Genomic DNA, 15,131 nt, shown 5'->3' on the forward strand with positions numbered 1-15,131 from the left:
AAAGTTATAAGAAAATATCATCAGCTGGGACTTGGATGAGATCACACAGAGAAACGGATCACTTTTACTTTTGAAAAAAAAATGGATTTAAACAATGCAAAGCCCTTTCACATTCAATCTAGTGTTTGATGACCTCACCACCAACATATGACAATTTCACAAAGGGGCACCTGGGTGGCTCAGTCTGTTAAGCGTCTGACTTTGGCTCAGGTCAAGGTCTCACAGTACGTGAGTTTGAGCCCCGCGTCGGGCTCTGTGCTGACAGGTCAGAGCCTGGAGCCTGCTTCAGGTTCTGTGTCTCCCTTTCTCTCTCTGCCCCTCCCCTGCTTTCCCTCTGTCTCTGTCTCTCAAAAATTAATACACCTTAAAAGAAAATTAAAAAAGACAATTTCACAGATAAGGAAATTGAGATTCAGAGAAGCCATGAATGATTCAAGTTCTCACAGCTAAAGGCTTGAGCCTGAACTTGAAAGCACATCCCCTCATTCCAAATTCCATTCCCTTTCTGTTTACCAAGATGCCACAGGAGATGCTCCCAACCTAACTGCCAGAGCCAAAGAGAAACCCAGATTTAAGAAGACTCCTCTGCCTTAGCCTCCTGCACAAGGAACTGGTGTCACAAACTTCCGGGGCGTCTCCGCCCCAGGACAAGAATCTCTGCTGCTCTGTACTGGGCTGGGCCCGGTGACCCCGCCCTAGTAAAATACCCAAATCAGAACATGGCACTGGGAGAAGACCTGTGTCTACAACCCTGGTTGGTCTCCATCCTGAATGATGAGCTCCCATCCTCCCGACACTGTTCATCATAATCGTAACAGCCAACAGTTCATACATGCTTCTTATGTGTCAGGCACAGTTTAAGTACCTGGCGAGGGTTAACCTATCAGTGTTCATGCCATGCTAGCAGGTAGCTAACTGGTATTACCTGCATCATTACAGTTGAAGAAATGAAAGAACAGGGGTTAAAGCTATTTGCATGAGGCTACGCAGCTGGTGGGCTCCAGAGTCTATCCACTTAACCCCGTATCCCACACTGTCTATTCTAATTTCCTCCTGACCATCAAATTCCATTAGAACCAGCTCACAGTGGAGTCAGCTTCAACGTCTAACAAAGCAATCCTGTACACTCCTCCGAAGAAACAGACACATTAGCTCAAGAGACATCCTCAAAAACCCTCTACCAGCTTTCTTCCCCAGAGACCACACAACACCACTCTTGCTTCATGAGAACAAATGGGCTTAGGCACAACCATTTCCATTAATGAACAACCTGCCATTTTCTGCAGAATTCACTTAACGTCTGTCTCACCCGTCAGCCCCCAGGCAGACACTTGGCTCGGAGGTCAAGCCATACAACCACCCTATACTGCAAGGTCCTGATGCATCTTTAAAGCCTTGCTGCCAGACTCCTGAGCTCTTAAGGTTTTTGAGGAGTTTAATTTCACTTCTAAATGGTGCAGAATAGAACTGCGATGGAGCTCTCCCACTTTCTTCAATTTACATCTAAATAACTAAACACAGCTGTTACACAGAACCGAATGTTTTGCATACCCGCTGGCCATAAGTGAAAAGATACCCCTTGCTCCTCTGTGATAATGGCATGTTTCTATTTTATCCCTCCTCTGTTCCCATCTTCTCTTTCTCGGTCATGCATTCACCAGCCATTCCTTAAGTACATTCTGAAAGAGAGTGTAGCTTGTTGATTAAGCTGTGGCTTCCAGGGGCGCCTGGGTGGCTCAGTCAGTTAAGCTTCAGCTCAGGTCATGATCTCATAATTCGTGAGTTCAAGCCCTGCGTCGGGCTCTGTGCTGTCAGCACAGAGCCTGCTTCGGATCCTTTGTCTCCCTCTCTCTCTGCCCCTTTCCTGCTTGCATGCACATAAACACGTGCACACACACACACACACACACATAGACACACACACACACACTCTCTCTCAAAAATAAGTAAACTTAAAAAAAAAAAAAAGATGTGGCTTCTGAAGTCAGACGGTCAGGGTTCAAGTCCTGTCTCTGTCACATGTAAGCTAAGTGTCCTTGGGCAGGATATTTCACCTCTTTTCATCTAGGAGACATGGGTGATAACAGTCCTGACACCAGAAGGCTGTTACAAGGATTACATGAAATCATTCAGGCTGAGCACATGGTCAAGCTCCAGAAATACAAGTTACTGTTTACAGATTCTGGGAACCACACAAAGCACTGGGATGCAGCTGTGAAAAAGATGGTGCGTACCATCAAGGAGTTTACAATCTCCTGAGGGAGACGGGCACGTACAACAGCCAGTGGATGGAATCGGGGAAGACTCCCAAGAGGAGGTATTGCTTAAAACTGTATAAAGGCACTACAGGAGGCAGGAAAGAGCATGCAAGTTACAGGCACAGCATGTGGACTGGCAAAGGGAGAGAAAGGGGATGATGCTGGAGACGTAAACACGGACCAGGCTCTAAGAACCCTGCTGTTTTCTAAAAAGACTGTACTTTGACGAACAATGGAAAACTCGCCAATATCTATATATTGGTAAATTTCACACAAAACTCTACATTCTCAGCTCCTTGTGAGAAATCTGGCAATTCTGGACCTAAACAATCAGCACTGGCTGAGAAGCCTCTGCCCCCTTAGATCAGGCACGAGCTCTCCATTCGGCACAGCCTCCCCCCCGCCACACTCTATCGCCCCCGACACAGAAACATGGTACCAGTTGCCACTTATCAGAAAACTCACAGCTCCATGGAGTGTGCACTAACAGACAGAAACCTCCAACCACTCTTGCAGCTACCTAATAGTTTTCTTACTACCTCGCCCTCAAGTCAAAACTCATTTATGTCGCCTCCTGACCCCTCATGCAAATGTGTCTGTGTGATCACTGGCTTAGTTTTAAAGTTACGTGAAGCAAAATTAAATGTAAAATGCTTTATGGCTAGGATTATGAGACACCCTAGTTGGCTCAGGACACTAACCTATTTTCCCAGCTTAATTATCAAAAGCTTTTTGATAATTTCACTTTTAGCAGTGTTCCAGTCTGGATGACAAACTGAATTATTACCCTTTTGACAGAGCAATTTTAACTAAATAGTCACCAAATAGTTTAAACAGTTCTGATGCAGAGCTTTTTTTCCCTAAGGAAAAAAATTATTTCTATTCAGAAGGTTCTTTCACCTGTGGACAGGAATATAGGGCAATTTCCTGAATGTTCACAGAACACGGTTAACCTTGCCCCTTGGAACTGGTATCTACACCTCAGGCCAGAAATGGAGCCATGTTACCAAGAACTCAGGAAAACTCTGATATTTGCAAGGATGATGCAATTGTTCCCAGGCAGGCCAGTCATCAGATCCCCTGGGGAATCTATACATTTTGTAAAGCTTCCCAGAAAATGTTGATGCTCATCAAGTTTGGAAACATGGGTTTGATTACCCCTTCCCCTAAAGCTCTCTCCCTGAAGTTACAAGGTAAGCAAAAAATACTCAGACCCTAAAATCTTCCTCCAGAAACAACCTCAAGGGCTTACACTCCTATTAAGATACACAAAAGGCCCTTGAAAGAAACATCCATGAGAAGAGTATTTCTCTCTTACTGAAACAGAGTAAATATAAATATATACACATACATGATACATATATGTGCACCACATGCATACATACGTAGAGGGGTGCCTGGCTGGCTCAGTCAGTATAGTGTGTGATTCTTGATCTCAGGGTTTTGAGTTCGAGCCCCATGTTGGGTGTAGAGATTATTTAGAAATAAAATCTTTAAATGGGGTGCCTGGGTGGCTCAGTCGGTTAAGTGTCCAACTTCAGCTCAGGACATGATCTTGCCATCTGTGAGTTCGGGCCCCATGTCGGGCTCTGTGCTGACAGCTCAGAGTCTGGAGCCTGCTTCAGATTCTGTGTCTCCCTCTCTCTCTGCCCTTCCGCCACTCACACTCTGCCTCTCAAAATGAATGTTAAAAAATTTTTTTGAAGATAAAATCTTTATACACACACACACACACACACACGTGTGTGTATATATGCGTGTGTGTGTGTGTGTGTGTGTGTGTGTGTGTGTGTATTGCTTCCATCATGCTGGTCAACACCCTTGAAGGTGATATGCAAACTTCATTTTGTAGAAGTAATTTCATTCCAGATGCTGAATCACTCAACATGGTTGCTATTTTGCCTTGGCCAGAACCCTTACAGCTCAGTGTGATATGCAATTAGAGAAACCATCTGATTTAAAGGTCTGGCACATGTCTTTCCTCTTCTATGGTCCAATTTTATTTTAAACCGTATGATGTGTGTTATGTTGAAATATTGTAAATGTCTGTTGTAAATCACCTTAAATTCTTCTTACGAGTAGGTGAGATAGCATAAATGATATAATTCAGCATTATATAAAAGAAGACTGGAATAAGGAAATTTGGAATTCAAGTTCAGTCTCAGTGCCATGTATCGTTAGGGTCAACCTCCACGGATTTAATGGCTGTATCAAAGTAGGGTATAAATTTAAAAGATTCTGAGGTGGGCAACAGAACAGCACCCAACCCTGCAGTATGCCATTTATTTATTTATTTATTTGTTTGTTTTTGAGACACAGAGAATATGCATGAGCAGGGGAGGGGCAGAGAGAAAGGGGGACAGAGGATCCGAAGTGGGCTCTGTGCTGACAGCAGAAGCCTGATTTGAACTCACAAACCGTGAGATCATGACTTGAGTCGAAGTTGGATGCTTAACCGACTGAACCACCCAGGCTTCCCTGCAGTATGCCATTTAGATGTGGAATTTGAACTCTCAAGTCATACTTTTAACTCAATTTCTTTGTGGGCCCAGGTATGGCCCACACTTTGAAGCTACATTATAGTCACAGAACCTGTATGAGCTTATACAGGTTCCCCTGAAAATCCTCAACAAAGTTTCAAAATGTTACACTGTAACCATTTTCTCAACAAAATGAGGCAACAGAGTAGGGTTTGGGTGCTTGTAGATGAGTTGTGCCTTAATTCAGCCTCACTTCATGGTTAGTGTGAAGGAAGCTATTACACTGAGGAAGGACAACTCAGAGACTGCTCTCCTAGTCTGAAAGACCAAACACTATTTCTTAGGTAGGAATAAAATTAAAAAGGAGTTAAAAAAAAAATAGAACACCCTAATTTATCAAGAAATCACCGAATCTCACAAACAAGCCTTTATGAACCCCATGTGTTTTTAAATCGCTCCAATAATTACCATCCATAACCCAAAGCCCAACCATCGACTAACCACATGACCTTGGGCAAGGTGCTCTCTATAACTCAGCTTCTTTACTTATCAAATGGAATTTATAATAGCAGCAACCTCATTAGTTTGTTGGGAGGATTAAATGACATTACGGGTGTCAAAAGTTTAGAACAATGTCTGGCCTATAATAAGCACTCAATGCACAGATCACCCCTGGTATTTATCTAACAGCACTGCGTCCTGATGCTTTCTAGGCGTTCACTATGGTGCTGGCCTCTCTATACACATCACCTTAATCCCCACCACAGTCTTTTGAAGACAATTACTATCATCCCTACCTTACAAGTGAAGACACTGAAGTTTCAGGGGCTATCCCTGCCCAAGGACACAGAGCTAGTAAGTGAACAAGACAGAGTTTGAGCCCAGAGCAGGCTGATTCTGAGACTACATTTCACCATGACATCAAGATGTCTTTAACTTTTGATTTGCTGCAGTAAAAATAAGGCAGAAGGTACAAAGCAATGATGTCTACATGACATATAAATTACTATGACATGGCACATTGATGTTAAAAATGTTACACGAATAGAGAAAAGTCTGCAAAGTTTTGCAGCAAACTGTCAAGAGTTTATTTACCTCTGGGAAGCAGGACTGGGGAAGGGTGTGGGGAGGGGTCTTAACCTTATGCATTCCACATTTTTATGTTATTTAATTTTTTTTATAACAAGCATGAAAGTTTTTTTTTTAATGTTTATTTATTCTTGAGGGAGAGAGACACAGAGTGTGAGTAGGGGAGGAGCTGAGAGACAGGGAGACACAGACTCCGAAGCAGGATCCAGGCTCAGAGCTGTCGGCACAGAGCCCGATGTGGGGCTTGAACTCACGAGCCATGAGATCATGACCTGAGCTGAAGTCAGACGCTTAACCAACTGAGCCACCCAGATGCCCCAAGCATGAAAGTTTTTATAGAAACTTTTAATTGAAGGGTAACACACATATAGAAGAGTGCACAAATCATAAACACACAGCTGGATAGAGTCTCACACAGAAAGGGCTAGGTAAAGAACCCAGCACTAGGTAAAGAAACAGAACTGAACTTCTGAAGGCCCCTCCTACCGCCTTCCCATTGCTAGCCTGACCCTGACTCCTATCACCATGGATTAATTTTGCCTAATTTTACATAACTGAAATCACATAGTATTTTCCCTTTTACATGTTTCCTTCATGTCATTGTGCAGAGTTGCAATTCCTGCAACTGCCGGTGGTGTTTAATGTCCTCTAACTCTACTACTAGTTGTTTATCCATCCTATTGTTGTTAGACACTGGAATTATTCAAGTTTGGGGCTACCGTGAATAGTGCTGCTTTGAAAACTCTTCACGTGTCTTGCTGCCCATATGGACACGATTCTATGGAGTATTTAACTATCAGAATTGTTGGTCATAGGGTATGGGTATGGGTTCAGCTTCAGAAGCATGAGTATTTTTCACAATTCATTTAAAAAAGAAATGGATGTTGGGGCGCCTGGGTGGCTCAGTCGGTTGAGCAACCGACTTTGGCTCAGGTCATGATCTCGCGTTCGTGGGTCCAAGCCCCGCATCGGGCTCTGTGCTCGGGGCCTGGAGCCTGCTTTGGATTCTGTGTCTCCCTCCCTCTCTGCTCCTCCCTCGCTCAAGCTCTCTCTCTGTCTCTCAAAAATAAAACAAAACATTAAAAAAATTAAAAAAAAAAAAAAGAAATGGATGTAAAACCTTGTGGCCCTATCTGAATTTAATCTATCCATATACATTTCAGACATCTTTATCTTCTGTAGGTCATACCTGTGTCCTTACGGTCTCACGTGGTAATATGAGTAGCCCAATCTATAAAAACTGGGCTCTCAGTCCTTGGTCAAGAAGCCGGGCTCCTTCAAGACCATAGTGTTCTTCAGGAAATCATTTCAAAGGTTTATGGAATTTGCCCAGAAGGCAGTGTACCACGTACGTGAAAGCACACCGCAGGCCTCAATTACGGAGGAGCATTCCAGTTCGCCCACGATGAGGCTAACGACATCGACAATCACACAGGGTGCTAAGTGCCATACAGAAATAACCTTTTTCTCCCTTAGGCTTTCATGGGTATGTTTCATTTTGGCCTTGGCTTGGCTGCCACTTTCTAGGCCCACGAGTGGCTGAGCAATGTGGATCTGTTTATCCCTAGTCATCTTCATTTGACACAAAAACTGCCCCCAAATCCCCTCCTACCCACCCTGGCAGGCTTCTCTCTAATCCTTCAAATCCTCTGTGCTTCTGTTCTCCACTGGCCACGTGGTCATGGAATCCCACAGCTGGACTGTCAATTCTCGCAGGTGGGGCCATGGCTTCTGGATTTTCCGGGGATTAGGGAGGGGAAGTGCTGGTCTCTGGGATGCTCTGAGCTCCAGGAGCACCTGGGCTAAGGCGACAAAACAGCTAAGGTCACCACGGCCAACTCTCACGGGTATGATAGGCTCTGGGGTGAGGAGCCCAGGAGGGTCCTCCCTACCCCTTACATTGTACCTGTACCACCATTAGCACTTCTTGGAGCTGAGTTATGTGCCAAGATTCCCACCAATGAAATATTGACAGGAATCATCTAGAGGCAGAACACAGTGGTTAAAGCTAGCCTGGGAGCCAGTCTGCCTCGTTTCAAATCCCAGCTTTGCAATTTACTGCCGGAGCGTCCTGTGTCTCTGTGTCATGGGTTGTGGGGAACACAGAAGATAATGCAAGTGCACACCTAGCACAGAGTGGACATTGAAGAAACGTTAGCCGCTGTTAAAATGATTATTATGAGATAGAGACTAAGGCTGTGGGCTTTGAAGCCAGACCTATCTCATGATTAACACAAGAGTCATCTGAACACAGATAATCACGGATGAATAACACAACACAGAATCACCTGAAAACACTTCTGAATTCAGAATACATTTTCTTAATCAACTCATAGTCGAAGGTACAACCAATACCATATTGCCTAAAGGTGAAACATTTCTTAACAGCGAAGAAGTAGGCCCTCATGTTCAAAGGGTACAAAACCAGTGGGTTTGCTGGTTTGTTATTTTATCTTTACGGATAACTGAACCACAGAGAAGGTGAACAATGTGCCCAGGGTCACCCAGTGTGGTGCTCAGGACCGGAAAGGAGCTCAGCCTGAGTCTCCGCCCTGGACATGTTACCAGGTACCATACAGATGTTCTGGCAGTTTTCCCCAGGCTTTCCTGTGACACACTGGAAGTCAAACCATCCTCTAAAAATTGATTTTCTGACATAGCCACTTTTGCTCATTTTTAACCAATTTCTACCCTCTTCTTTACAAGGAAGCAGTTCAGTCAATGTAAAATTATGTAAATTCAAACAAATTACCTAAAGCAAAGCTCTCTGTGGAACAATGGGGTGGCATCCTCGGGAAGGAGCCGCCTGTCCCTGCTCTCTGCACAAAAGCAACTGCTTGGTGCTCTTCCCAGTCCTGATGAGCCAAGGAGAGTGTGACCTCAGCGGTTAGGTGATAATCTCCTCTTGGTCCTTTGCCGCGCTACAATACCTGAACATCATTCTTCTCCCCCTCTCCTCTTTAAAGACAAATCCTGGCATGCAGAAGGTTGGGCAAGGGCAGAGTATTTGATCAGAAGGTCCCAACACTGGTGAATTTCCTGCCAGTAGGCTCAAGCATTCGCTTAAGTGCTATTCCAGGGGCACCTGGCGGGCTCAGTCAGAGCATGTGACTGACTCTTGACCTCAGGGTTGTCAATCTGAGTCCCACCCTGGGCGTAGAGATTACTTAAAAAAAAAAAAAAAAAAAAATTATTGAAAGCACTTAAGTGCTTTTCCCTTTGACCCTCTTCCTCCTCTCTCCTTCGATCAACCATGGTCAGCTGGAGCAGCTAATATTTCCCAGGTGAGGAGGGGTGCGGGGCAAGGGCTATTAAAATATAGTGAGCCTTTATGGACACTTCTTGCCTTTCACAATTTGACAGGCCCTGTTCTTTCGACCCTTAGGACATGATGCAAATCTATTTCAGTCTGAAAAGAACACTCCTAAAAATCAGAAAAGACCCTCTGGCTACCAAGTATCCATCATTGAGCTTCCTTTAGGACACCCGAGCAAAGGGTACAGCATTCCCCATAAAACCACACTGCTCTTACTTAGCAAAGGCTTACTCAAGAGGCAAATAACAGCTCCTCCCCCCAAGAGCACCCCCTTATCTCTGGCCCCACCCTTTCCTGTCTTTTGTCAGTTGCTGGGACAGAAAAACAGTCAACATAAATTGGGCAGCAATTTCGGTCTGGGTGTGGATTCTCTGAAGGCTTCCCTTGAAAGCAACTAGAGGAAATAAGATATTGATATGGGGGGGGGGCGGGGAACCTTAAGGAGAGACAACTGTAGATTTGGAGCAGGAAGTGACAGAAAAAAAAATCTCAGAGGACAGAGGCAAATATGTGGCTAGATCATCACGGAGTCCACAGTAGGGGCCTTGGGGTAGAAACTGGGAAGAGGAAGCAAGTTGGTTCATGCCCATTTAAAGTTGAAAACCTGGATTGAAATTTTATCACAATAATAGAAATAAACAATGAGTAAAAGAACTACACACACAATGTGTTCTGTATGATTCCGCTCAGAAACAGGTAAACTTAAGCTATGGTGTTCAGGAAACATATTTAGGTGGTAAAACTATAAAGAAAAAAAACTAGGTGATTACCATATGTCAAGATAGGATTATGTCTGGTGCACTTCTGGAGCGCAGGCAATGTTCTAGTTCTTGTCCTGAGTGGGGGACTATACAGGTATTTACTTTATAATTGTTTCCAATGCATTTATATTTTATGACTTTTTTTTTATTACAAAAAAGAAAAAGAACCCCTTTCAAGCATGCAAGATGAGAGTTATATCCGGAAGCTTTAGTAGCTTCACAAAAGACTGGAGCCAATACCAGAATAATTCACGCCACAGAAAGCAAACGCATTTATTCAAATGAAAGGTGCTCCTCTCCTGGCCTAATTTTATGGTTTGCTTTGGCGTGGAGACTCAAAGTCTATGTGTATAAAACCATACCAGCAAAGTGTGTCTGCCCCAGATGATAAATGTAGTGCACCTGCCAGCCAGAAGGCGTGTGTCTCTGTCAGTGCTTACACCTCCCCTCTCCTGTTCCCTGAGCACTCTCACGCTCCTCAACAGGCAGCCGATGGTTGGGGTTACCCCCATCTCAGAGACAAAAATGTAAGAAGGCTCACCGCCAGGTGCAACTCAAGTAAGAAGTAGAAACCAGACCACTGTAAGATCTCAGATGACCACCTCAGGGCCCCTTGAGGACGACTTTCTCATCCCCAGGAGGTGAGGAGACACATCTTTTATCCCACGTAGAAATAATGACACGAAGAAACAACTGTATAACGGAGAGCGTGAGAACGTCCCCTCTTCTGCGTCACTGTCACTTGTCAAAGCCACTGCCAAGGGCATTATAAAGATTAGCTTCCCTCACTAGACCACGGACACCTTGAAAGTGGAGCTGTGTCCTCTCATAGCTGGGACCCCAAGGCTTTGCACAGTATAAGCTCGTTAAACATAAACAAGTCCATAAACAAATGAATAAATATATGAAGGTACAAACCCATGAATTTACTGTTGTGGTTTCCATGCCACATAGTCATTCCTGCACAGTGCCACTTGCACTTTTTTAAAGCAGTTAAAATGACAGGAAGTAACTGCCCTTTTAACAGATTGGCAATATAGCCTCCACTTCTTAAAAAAAGGTTTCATGCCATATATAAATTCAGAAGTGGAAAGGGCTGACAGGTTAATTATAGACACAAAGGGCAAGGACAAATGGACTATGAGGTAAGCGAGTCTAAATGTGCCTTCCCAGGACAAGCATTTATTAATAAGCCTGCAAACACTGACTGGGTACGGTCAGGTTCAGCTCTGTGCCAGGCTTGGGGGCAGGGGTCTAGATTAGGAGAAGACACAGTTTCTACACTTGAGGAATTTGGCTGGTATCTGAGAAGACAGCATGTACCTGTAAGAATAATAAAAGAAGTCCCCTCAGGATAGCAGGTGGAACAAAGGGGGAACAGGGCCTAAGATCAGAGTCACCTGCCCCTTTAGGGGATGGGATAGTCAGAGAAGACCTCACTGGGCTAGACCTACCTGGAAGGAAATATGGCTGGGACAGTGATTGGCAGAGAATCCAAGAAGAGGCCCCCCAATTCTTTGCCTCCGGCACCCCCCACCATATTCCTTCAGCCGCTGGAGGCAGGGATTTAAGTAAGAACAAACAAACAAAACACCCACAGGGATCTTCCCTTCCCTCTCCATCCTCCCACAAAGAACAAAGGGATGTTCAGATGACTGGGGAGGCAAGTTTAGGGTCAGCTTCAGCAAGCAGATGGCCCCCAAAATGGAATACCAGGCCTCTAGGCAGGGTGTTAACACCAGGGAATGCTTTTTGCTCCCCTTTGTCATTTATTGGAAAATATTTATTGGCTGCCTTTTAGATGCAGGCAGTGAATAGGGCAACTCCCACTGGGACATTACAGTTAGTCCAGACTAGAAGACCTAAGCCTGGGCCTCCAAACCCTGAGTCTGAGTCTCCCTGGGGTTTCTGCTTTATTCCAGGGTAATGGGCCTGGTGGTCTCCCATTACACCTGGGCCTTCCCAAAGAAAGGCCCCTCTAAGAAGCTTTCAAGCAGCATTCCCCCTCCACGCAAAGTGAAAACTCTTCCCCACCCAGTATCCCTGGGCAAAAGTGGCTGTTCGGTTGATAACCTGGGAACGGCAGGAAGAAATAAGGCATGGCCATCTCCCGCAGGAGGAGGGGAATGTCCAAGAGGGTTTATCTGGGCTTGCCTGTTTCCAAAATCCCGTACGTTCTCCAAAAGGTAGGAACGAGGTGAGACCTGGCCACGGAGTTAAGTCCAAAGAGAGGAATAGTTGTTTCAGAAATTCATCACACCTGCCCCGGGTTAACTTCCCACCTACTCCACCTCACTTCCAGGTCTTTCCAGCTGCTTCCAATCTACTTTCAGCCACTCGGGCGACTTGTGAAGAACTGGGACGGGATACCTGCCAGCGTGCGGTAGCTGCGGGGACTCTCACGCCCTCGCGCGTGGACAAGGCGCGCCCACACGCCGGGCCGCGCTTCGGTGGCGAAAGAACGAAAACTGGCCCCTCTCTGGCGCGCGCTGACACCGGCAGTGCGCGCCCGGCCGCCGCCCGTTCGCCTCGCCCGGGAGCGCAGCGGCGGGGAAGGGGCGGAGGCCCCAGGCGCACGGGGAGCGCTTGGCGTGAGGCGCACCTGGATGCGACCGGCCGTGCTAGCTCGGGCCCGGGCTCCCTAACATTGGTCTCCAGGCAGCGCGACCGCGGGACCCCGGACCCCCTCCCCCAGGTCCCCTCCGGGTCCGCCGCTCCCCAGCTCGGTGCTCCCCGCTCCCTGAGCGTCCCGAGCGCTCTTACCCGGGAAATGGTCAGGGGTTGCTCGAAGTCCTTGCCCCCCACGAGGCGGAAGCCCCATGGTCCCGGGCCCTGGAGGACTATCTGCTGGCTGGTCATGGCGGGGCGACCCGAGGGCACAGACGGTGCAGGACGGGGTGCGCTGGGCTCCCGGCAGCTGTCGGAGAAAGAGCGCGCGGCGCGGGCCCCGGGAGCCTGGGGCGGGCGTGAGGGGGGAGCGCGCGGGGGTGGGGGCGCGCGGGGGCGGGGACGGCTCCGCCCCGGCGCCCCGCCCCGCCCGGCCCGCGGCCACTCCCCGCCCAGCGCGCCCGCCCGGGGAGCCCCGAGGCGGGTCGGGGGGTCCGGGTTCTGCGCAGCCCCGCCCCAGCAGCGTCTCCCGCCCGCCCCCCTCTCCCCCGCGCAGGCCGCCGCCGCTCCCAGCCCCGCCGGGGGTGCTAGGTGCGAGCCAAGCAGGTTCCGACACACACACCGCGCCGGAGACAAAGCCGGGTTCGGCGCTTTCGAAAATGAGTTTGGAAGTGCTGTGCTAACTCAGCCCTCAGAGGTCCACTGCATTTTTACGTTTGCTTCTCGTGAATGCTAATGATGTTTAAAAGGTGCTTTCGAATGATCTCATGGGATGCGCTGCGGCAGTCAGGGCGTTTAACCCCATTTTACAGATGAACTAAGTGAGCCGGCCTGAAGTTAGAAGGCTCGCCCGAGGCCACACCGCTCGTCAGTGATGTAACTGTAACCCCGCCCGGGCTCCCCGTGCTGCAGAAGCTCACACTGGAACTTTCCTAACGCTAATGAGACCATCGCACGATGTTGTGACTGGACTTCACAACTTTCCTAGAAACCTTTCCTCCAGACAGGAGTTCGGAGTTCGAGTTCGCCGTAGGTTCTGACCTTCATTTCAGACGTCAAGTCCGGGGTGGGCCAAGAGCTAAGTGCGTGGAGAGAGCCCTAAGTTGAGGACAAAAACTTGAGTTCCCAGCCTGCTACCTGCCTTGTAACTGGGCTCCCTGCCACTCTGGCCTTTCAGTGCATTCTCCACGCCAGACCAGACCAGGTTCCCCGCTGTCCGCTGGGTCTGCACTCCAAGTAAGGCTGAAGTCCAAACGCTTATCAGGCCACCCACAGAATAACCCAACTCCCTGTCTGACCTCATATCCTCCTACTGTCCCCCCACCCCTACCCCACACTGGCCCTGCTCCTGCCTCAGGGCCTCTGTCTAGAATTCTCTTCTCCAGCCATCCATGGCCTTCTCTTTGTTCAGATGTCATCATACAGGCCATTGCTGAGTGCACTCAATTTCAAACCCTCTCTCCAGGGGCGCCTGGGTGGCTCAGTTAAGCCTTTGACTTTGGCTCCCGTCATGATCAGTGGGTTCGAGCCCCACATCATCAGCTCTGTGCTGACAGCTCAGAGCCTGGAGCCTACTTCTGATTCTGTCCCTCTCCCGCTCACCCTCTGTCTCTCAAAAATGAATAAATGTTAAGAAATCTAGAACCTTCTCTCTAGACTGCCCTCTTACCTTCCCTATTTTATCTTTCTCCATTGTATTTATCACCATCTGACATATAGTTAATATTTTACTTATTGTTTGTCCCATCCCCACTTCTAACCATTAGTTCCCAGAGGGGAGCTAATTCGATCACTGCTGTATCCCAGTGCTTAGAATAGTGCCTGGCACGTAGTATGTAAGGAATGCAATTCACTGGCCACCCTTATGACCACCTTGCCTCCCTGGGCCCAGGTTCTTCATAGATTTCTTGGTGCTCATTCGTACTGGCACTTGGGCCCCAGCACAGTGCTTGGCACACAGTGCATGCTGTATGCATTTGTTAAAAGCAGAGCTCTGTCTCTGTGACCCCGGCATACTTACCAAGGAGCACTGTGCACAGATTTGCATATAAACAAATACTTTATTTCTCCAATTGTGCCACAGCACAAATGCATATGCCTCGAATTGGTTGCTCAAAGTGGATCTATGTTATCTCTACATCCCTTACAGCCCCCCCCCCCGCCCCCCACCTTCCCCCGCAACCTGACATTCTTCCTTGAATCTGAGAAAAAAGGAATGGACTTATAGCCAGGAACCAGCCACCTGCTTCATCGAAGCCAAACATATACCCTCTTCAATTAGTTTCTGTGGATTAGAAAACATGTTAGTGTTTCAAGTCCCTGCAGAATTTGGGGGAATCATTAAATTCTGAGTCTGCCTTTAGATGTGCAGTAGTTTTGAATATTTTGTGTTCTAGGAGGAGAAAAAGGTTGAAAAGCCACAGCCTCTGTGTTCCCCAAGAGCAGGGGGCTGCCTCTCATTCTTCCCAGGTGTCCCACTGGCATGAACCTGATACGTCGTAGGTGCCAATGAGTGCTTATTGCATGCAATATTCTTTACAAATATGGGGCCCTAGTACTGCTGTGAGGTCGTCCAAGTCCACAGCTGCTGTTAAATGTTAAATGTTCTTGGTTGTTAAAT

At 47.3% G+C, this 15,131-nt stretch overlaps 1 protein-coding gene across 1 annotated transcript in view; it reads right to left on the bottom strand.

Moving 5' to 3' along the window:
- PDLIM1 (PDZ and LIM domain 1) overlaps window positions 1-12,884 on the bottom strand; it is a 48,371-nt gene extending 35,487 nt beyond the window's left edge. Inside the window, exon 1 of the mRNA XM_047826251.1 lies at window positions 12,668-12,884. Within this exon, the coding sequence (XP_047682207.1) occupies window positions 12,668-12,763 (96 nt within the window). The 5' untranslated portion in view covers window positions 12,764-12,884. The remainder of the gene's footprint in view (window positions 1-12,667) is intronic.
- Between the last annotated feature and the right edge of the window lie 2,247 nt (window positions 12,885-15,131).

Source organism: Prionailurus viverrinus, chromosome D2 (genome assembly GCF_022837055.1).
Source record: "Prionailurus viverrinus isolate Anna chromosome D2, UM_Priviv_1.0, whole genome shotgun sequence".
Lineage (NCBI taxonomy): Eukaryota > Metazoa > Chordata > Mammalia > Carnivora > Felidae > Prionailurus > Prionailurus viverrinus.